The following is an 8,144-nucleotide window of genomic DNA, read 5'->3' on the forward strand; positions in this document are numbered from 1 at the left end:
AAATAACAAATTATCTTCATCAACAACAGGGGTCAACAAAACATACGGCTTGGAAGAAGGATGGAGTCCCTGCAGCTCTGTGCCTTCCAGCGCGGACACGAACCTCGCAGCACCGCTGTTGGAGCGTGGTGGTGAGGTTCCCAAACAGCATCGCTGCCCTGCGCCCCCGGCTGGTGCTGGCAGAGCTGGAGCTGAGGGTCCAAAAGCAGGTGCTTGTCCCACTGCCCTGCGCCGCTTTGTGGAGCAGAAGCTACGTCAGGAACAAGACCAAGAGGTCTCGGTTCCTACTGGGCACCTAGGAGACCAGCGGCGCATCGTGCTGGTCACAGGGGAGCGGGGTAGGTGGAGGCCGTCTGCTCTGCCCTTCATCACCTCCTCCTCCTCAAGCAGGAAGGACAAAACCCATCCCTGCTGTGCAGTCGAACGGGAAGCACCTCACCTTGGTTGTGGGTGCTTCACAGCTTCACAAAGCCTTTCGCAGACCCAAGAGACCGCTCCCAGGCAGCTTCATCTCCAGTGGCAGGGACCTCGAGCAGTAACTGCTCCTTCAGTTTTGTGACCAGCCAGAAGTAAAACGTGCATTCAGAGTGCTCGGGGAGCCCAGACCTGCAGAGCACCCACCAGCAGCCTGCTCCACCTCCCTGCAGCACCCCGGTGGCCACGGGGTCCAGCACTCAGCTCCGGGTGACATCCGCATCCAAAACCGCGCCTGGAGCCAGGAGCAAATCTGTTCCTGCAGCTCACACCACAGCAGCAGGCACCCGGGACGCCACAGAAACAGTCAGAAGTCAGTCCAGAATCGGGAATGTCGAGTGGGTTTGTTCTTTAGAAGAAAATCAAGATTGGTTTTATGCACAGAAGCTCCCACGGACAAAAAGAGTTTCTTCATGCCTCGCAGTTCAGATGTCCATAAAAGCGGCACAGCTGCACGCGGAGACAAAGGCAGCCTGTGAGGAGGCATCACAGGGCACCAGAACAATCCGCATTGTTGCTGGACCACCAGACAAACACCGAGGCACGCTTGGGGACAAAAAAAAACATTCAACAAGGCCCGAGTGACTGCGTGAAACACCTCCACAGCGCCGGCCTTGCGGAGTTGGCTGCCGCCAGCTCCCGAGGCTGTCCCCACGAGGGACAGCGGCACCGTGCTTGGAGGCCGGCAGCCTGAAGCCTACACGGGGAGCGGAGGCACGGGGCTCCCAGGCTCCCAGGAGGGAGGCCACAGCTTGCTGAAGGGCTGACACGGCCGAGCACCACTGCCTGGTGCCAAGACCTGGCCCCCAGCAGGAGCCGGCCCTGATGGCGAGGTGAGCGCAGCCCGACACACGCTGCCGAGCGCTCTGCTTGCAGCCCAAACGGAATCACAGAATCATAAAGGTTGGAAAAGCCTCCGAGATCATCTGGTCCAACCATCCCCTACCACCATCACCCACTAAACCCTGTCCCTAACACCACATCCAGCCTTTCCTTGAACACCCCCAGGGACGGGGACTCCCCCACCTCTCTGAGCCACCCGTCCCAACGCCTGGCTGCTCTTCTGAGCAGAGATGTCTCCTCATTGCCAGCCTGAACCTTGAGAGCACAACCTCCAGTCCTACCTCTAGTTATCCGCCAGCCTTCCCCTACAGCTGCTGCAGAGGACACCTCGCCCCAGAACCTCGGCTGGGGTCACGAAGCATCGCTTTGGCTGCTACGAAGAGAAAGGAGGGATTGCACCTGGTTGGGTTAGACAAAAGCACCGAGCGTTGCCCTTACAACGCAGACAGCCCCTACAAGAACAGGCACACACTGACCCGAGGAGACATTTAGGACGTGCCTGCATTTTGTCGTGCAGTGAGCAGCACGGGCAGGGCTCTGGCCAGGTAGGATCAGCCCTGCACGACTTCTCCTCGTGCCTCAGCACAGACAGTGCCGGCTCCCTGTACGGAGCTGAGAATCGGCTCAGGACACCTCACAGTCCAAAATAAATAAATAAAAAATCCCACACACAACAGAAAACACACGCACGGTTCTTGGGACAAGAACCATGGGCAAAACAGCCCGACTGCTGCCAAAACCAGCAAAAACCAAGGGGCAGTCATTGCTCTGGACGTGGCTGTGAGAGTGTGCGGGGAGCGACCTTGTGCAAAGCCAGGAACGTGGCATAAAAACCCCCAGATCTGCTGGGCAACTCAGAAGGAGAGATGGAAAGCAAGTTAAAGTGATGCTTAAAAAAAATATTTGTTTCCTTGAAATGGAATAAAGTATTATTCCAGAGACAGACAGCATCATATGGTTTAATAGCCATACAATCTATGGGTATGTAGGAGGCTTCTCACCAAGCAGAAGCCCCCTCGGACCAAGCTGAATCTCAGAACCGATGTCACAGCCTTGCTGTGAGCACGGCTCTTGCAGGAAGCAGCAGACCCACGCTGGTGGTGTGGAGCAGACCCACGCCACGGTGGCCCTCCATGCCCCAAGGAGGGTTTCTTCCAGACTGCCTCAGGCAAAACCCAGCTCTCAGGAAAGCATTCAGCAAAACAGCAAAAACAGGCTGAGGATTTTCGCCTCAGAGCTTCCTCCCTCCTCCTCAGCCTGAAATCAAACAGAAACTGGTATAACAGAAGGAATCTGGATCACTGCTCCTATGGTGATGAGCCTGGGCTGTCGGAGGGAGAAGAGGGGTAGAGGAAAGTTTGGGGAAGAAAACGAGAGCAGCGAGGTTGTAAAACCCCAGCTCTGAAAGTTCAGCTTGCAGCGTCGCTCTTTGTGAGCCCAGCAGAGAGATGCTCTGCTCCTCAGTGAGAGAGGGAGGCAGGGAGCTGCCTGAGGAAAACGTGCCAGGGAACAGCTGGAAACAAAAGCTGAAGGGGATGGGGCGGGGAAGGAGGAGACATTTTACACGGGTTTTCCTCTGCAGTTTATAGCCAAGGCCAACAGACGCAGACAAGTTCATCTCGCGATCTAGAAAAATCAAAACCTATTGGCGTTTAAAAAACAAGCTCAAAAAATAAAGACAAACTTCATTTCTGTTATTAGGAGAGCATCCCACCCACTTCAGATTCATCCCACTCATTCGACATCACCTTCGTGGACCTGAGGCTCAGGCATACAGCAGCCACCTAGAAGCAAAGCCTTTATGCAGTGTTAGAGGCAGTGAGAACTGCCCAGGCAACCGAGAGCTCAGCAGAATAAGTGCCCAGCATTGCAAAAACACAGCCCTGCTGGAAGGTGACGCATGCACAACAGCCTCACACGCTGAGCATCCTCCGTCCCGACCTGAGAGAGCAGAAGACATCCAGGCCTGCCGGGGACTTGGTCCCCTGGAGCAGAGATGGAGCTGCAGGACTGCACGTTCAGAAATAATTTTACCCAAAGGAAAAGTAAATGAGGGAGAACTACGAGATACCAGAGTGGTTTCCAACCCAACGCCTGCTCCGATGAGATCAGTTCTGCATCCCTGATGACCACGGAAAAAAACAGTCCTGAAGGACACTGATGCGAGCGCTGGCAGCCGCGAGGACCTGCTGTAACAAACCCTCTCTGCTCTTTCAGCAGCTTGAGGAGATTCCCAGCAGCACGATCAGCCTGTCTGAGCCGGGGCATTCCCCACGGACCCATCCTGCAGCCACGACAGGGACGTGATGGCGAGGCTCCTTTTAGAACATCCTGCCTCAAATCCAACTCCCAGCAGAGCACTAAAACCTCAAAATGAAGCATTATTCCCGTTCCTACAGCCCTGCCCCAGATCTTGCCAAGCAGGGGTGCACCCCACAATATTTGCTCATATTCTCAGGGGGGATGGCGAGCTGTCAGGTGTACAGAGCTGCATGTTTAAAGCAGAACTGCTCGCCTGTGTGCTTCTGAGCATCCAGAGGTGGGTCACTCAACGACAGCATCCTCGGGTACCACAGCACCACGAATTGTGCTCGAATGCAGACATTGAGCCCCAGACGGGGCCGGGGTCTCCCTGCAGAGGGGCCGGTGACATCCCTGCCCTGCAGTGGCACCTTCCCGTGCTGCTGTACGGAGACCAGAGCGCAGCAGACCTGAGCTTCCCTCCTCATGACTTTCTTAATACAAACTGAGAACAGAAAAAATACAAAATAAAATAATCTATTCCCCTTCCAATCAAACCCATCTGCTCAGAAACATGCTCCGCTCCTTCCCGAGCACACGGCTCTCCTCTCCCATGGGAGCAGCAGCAGGTGAGGGGGAAGACTCAGCCACAGAAAAAGCATCCGATCACGTGAGGCTGAGCGGGGAGCACATTGCATTCGTGTCTGAGCGCTGAGGGCAGCCCAGGCCCTACTCCTGCTGCACACCGAGCACCTTGGCCCACGCCGCGGCGGCATCCGCGCCTGCCGGGCAGCGGCTCCGGGTGAGTCAGGCCGTGGGGCTGCGGCACGGCGCAGGGCAGCCTCGTCAGCAAGCCAACTAACGAGCTCGGCAGGATTGTTTCAGCACGCTGACAATGAGATGGTCCAGAGGGGACGGGTGACACGGCGCTGACGGGGCATCGGGGCTGGCTGCGGGCGAGCACACGGCCACTGCTCGGCTCAGCGCTCGCAGCCCCGCAGAGTCCGGCTTCCACCCGTCCAAGGGCCAGGACAGGACCCTCGTGGGCAGCAAAAGCACTGAAGGGACAAGCGAGCCGTGGAGGTGGCTCCTGTCTGTGGGCAAGGCATGTGGTCCTGCTCCGAGGCAGCTCGGACACCGCCACAGGGCTGGAAACCTGCCTGCTGCACCTCGGGAGCACGGCTGAGAGGGAAAAGCTTTTGGGGAAAGGCAGGGTTCTGGCTCGCGGGTGAGGTCTGCCAGCTGCCAGGAGCAGTGGGGGGCTCTGAGAGCAGCAGCCTGCTTCCACAGCAGCAGATTTGGGAAGTTTGAGGGGGAAAAAGCTGGGAAGGACAACGCTGGAAGCTCAGAAATCAGAACCGTAGCGTTCTCCCGAAAGCTCACATTTTCCCTAAAATACTAGGGAGGATGCTTGCTTAGGGCTTTCTGAAGCTGAGCAAGAAGCAGCAAAATACAATTCCACCTCAGCTAGAAACCCTCCTGGGGCAGGGGTGCCAATGCCCAGCCACATGGCACAAGCAGCAGCCCCTGGGGACAGACCCTGCTCCTCACCAGGAGCACGCTCAGCCTCACACTCCTCAACGCCAACACTCAGCGGCTTCAGCAGCAACCCAGTGAGGAACACAGGTGAGAGCTGGACGCCAAATCTCCGTTCACACTGCCTCTGCTGAGCCTCCAGAAGCTCCGTTCCTGGTGTCTGGTGTCGCACAGGGTGCCACGCTACAGGGAGACGCTGAGAAGCAGGGTTTTGGGATCCTGGACGAGGGCAGAGAGAAGCAACCACGATGCTTTAAGACTCATCACACAGCCCTCCAGGCTTTCAGAACTGGGTGGGAGCAAGCAGAGGCTCCCTGCTGCTTAGAGCTCCCAAAGGAGATGCTGGTAGGAAAAGGGCTCTCTTATCCCTTGGCCGCCCACTTCTCCAACACCTCACTGCTCGCGGAGCGAAGAATCCCTCTCACTGCTTTCTAGACATCAGGTGTAGGGCAGGTAAGCAGGAAAAGATCCAGGGCTTCATTTACAGAGTTTCCCTTTTAAAAGGTGTGCCTCCCCAGAGCCGAAAGGAAGGTATTTCACCCTGCATTTCTAAAACTTGCATCCAAACAGCTGTCCTCGGCCAAATGACCCTGATGGGACAGCGCGTGGGCACCCTACTTACCCCTTCCCCAACACAGGTTGGGTACAAGGGATCTGAGCATGAGCCGAGACACGTCCCTGTCACCATGCGACCTAAAGCACGCTCCTTTTCACACCGATCAGGGCAAGTTTTGTCTTCAGGAGAGAAAAAAAACAGGCATGTGCCTGCGCATCGAGGGCCAGTCTCCATCGGGGCACAGGCAGCACACGCGGCGAGGCTTCCCCTGCCGGTACGCACACCCCAGCTGATCAGAGACGGAGGAAACCTGACTGCCAGGGCTGTCAGGAATCTCTCTGGTATCAAATTCACTCAGATTTCAAAGCTGCTCAATCTGATTATCCAAAAGGCATGCAGTTGCAGAAGCAACAGAGACTATCGAGGCATATATTGCTGTAATAAAAACAGCACGTGACCCAATTCCCTAATTAGCAATAGGTTCAATTGCCTACAGAAGATGAGGGGAGGTTTTGAAAACGTTATTTCTTTTTCAAGAAATAGACAGCGTTACCTCGTTGTTACGAACAGCAGGTACAGAGATAAACCTGCTACAGCCACAGCGACAGCTCTTTGGGCTCTGCACATGCATCAGGGAGCCCACCACACGCTCCCTTTCCAATTGTCCGCATTATTCCTGCATCACTAGCCTCAAAATAATGGTTTTATTGGAAGACAACTCCATTGTTAACACCCCACCTAAAACAAACGCTCCTCACCCCTCTCCATGCAGCGGGCGCTACGCTCCGGGTGCTTCAGGGATGCAAAGGCTTCAGGCAGCTGCCCAGCATCTCCTCGAATGCAAACCGCACAAGCGCAGCCAGACATCCAAACAGATGAATGATCCCACAGCCTCCTAGTTCCAGAATTTGCTACTCTCGTTTCACAACTACCCTGACTTCTGAGTCACTGCCTCCCCGTGAGTATCTGCAGAGCAGGTGCGCTCTTGCATCAGCTCCTACGGAGATGGCAGCAGCTCGGGGGGCCGAGCACAGCATCGGGAGGAGAGCCACGCCGCTCCTGTATGCTCCGTGTTCAGCCAGCTTCAATTCAGAGCCCCCAGAAGCACCCAATCCTCCCAGATCCCTGTTTACAGACAGAACAGGGCACCAACCGCTCCAGCCCTCGGGCCAGCTGCGGCGCTGGGGCAGGATCTGAATTGCGCTGCTTCTGTCGAGCCCCTGGGGCCGTTATTTCGCATCGAGGCCGGGGAGAAGGATGACAGATTGAACATCACCCCAGGACCTGCACCCTGCCAGGCCGTGTTACGCTTTGACTGCGGCGAGGGGACGCAGGAAATAGCACAGCGCCACTCCTTGGCTCTTAATTACGGTCTTGTGACACTGTAGTTAATGGTCTGTCAGGGGCTCCATTATAAGCCGTGATGTTTGCAGGAGGGGCACAAACCAAGCCGTGCTCAGCAGCCGGCCACCCAGCGCTACCAGCTCTGCTCTGGCAGCACCGCTCCCGCTCTGCTCCCGTTCTTTTGTTCCGGGCCCCGCTTCCTTCTAGCGCGGCTCAGCCCTGGCGTTAACCCCTGTGGAGATAATGGAGAAGCTGCCCGGGCTCTGTGAGCAGGCCGTGGAGGCAGAGCCCGGCTCGGTGACGGCCCCATAGACCCGAGCTATGGGGTCGGTGCTTTGTGGGGGCACTGACTGCTCTGCCAGACCCTTGGGGGAACCCCATAAGCAGTGGCAGCCTCCCTGCTGCCAGGAGCACACACCCCGATGGGAAGCATTGTAGGGACACAGGGACAAACCCAACCCTGCAAAACCAACCCCATAAAACCCCAAATGACCCAACCCAACCCAAAACAACCCAAAAAACCCACCCCAACCCCAAAAAAAACCACCCAAACCCCCAAAAAACCCACCCCAGCCCCCCGCTCACCGTTGCTGTAGGCGTAGGGGGACTCGGACGCCCCGTCCTGGAGGCTCTCCAGGATCTCGCCCTTGCCCACGTCGCTGTCCCCCACCAGCAGGAATTTCAGCAGGTAGTCGTAGCTCTTCACCGGGCTGCCCTGCGTCCCCATCGCCCCTGGCTCGGCCGGGAGGCTCAGGCCGCATTCCAGGGCTGCTGCTGCTGCTGCTGCTCCGCCGCCGGGCTCGGGGCAGCCTCGGCTCTGGGGGCTGAGCCCCGGAGCCCCGCCGCCACCCCCGCTCCTCGGTCCCTGCCCCAGCCCCGGCCCCGCGCTCAGCTCCGCGCCGGGCGCCCCGGGGCCGGGCCGCAGCCTCCGCCTGGCGCCGCGCAGCGCCCGCTCGGCCCGAGGAGAGGCGGCGGCCGCGCCCCGCCCCGCGGCTGCCAGCGCGCCTCGCCATAGGGCGGGAGGCACGTCCGTCACGCCGCGCCCCGCCCCTCTCGCGGGGGAGGGGGTGGAGGGAGGTGCGGTGGGGAACTACGAGTCCCGGCGTGCTCCGCGCGGGTGGGGGCGGTGGAAAGAGCGGGCGCGGCGGCG

At 58.0% G+C, this 8,144-nt stretch overlaps 1 protein-coding gene across 1 annotated transcript in view; it reads right to left on the bottom strand.

Annotated features, from left to right (window-relative positions):
- RAB40C (RAB40C, member RAS oncogene family) overlaps nucleotides 1-7,941 on the bottom strand; it is a 31,798-nt gene extending 23,857 nt beyond the window's left edge. Inside the window, exon 1 of the mRNA XM_084536311.1 lies at nucleotides 7,580-7,941. Coding sequence (XP_084392437.1) covers nucleotides 7,580-7,721 — 142 coding nt within the window. The 5' untranslated portion in view covers nucleotides 7,722-7,941. The remainder of the gene's footprint in view (nucleotides 1-7,579) is intronic.
- Nucleotides 7,942-8,144: the final 203 nt, after the last annotated feature.

The sequence above is a fragment of the Aythya ferina genome, assembly GCF_964211825.1.
Source record: "Aythya ferina genome assembly, chromosome: 15".
NCBI classification, from domain to species: Eukaryota; Metazoa; Chordata; class Aves; order Anseriformes; family Anatidae; genus Aythya; species Aythya ferina.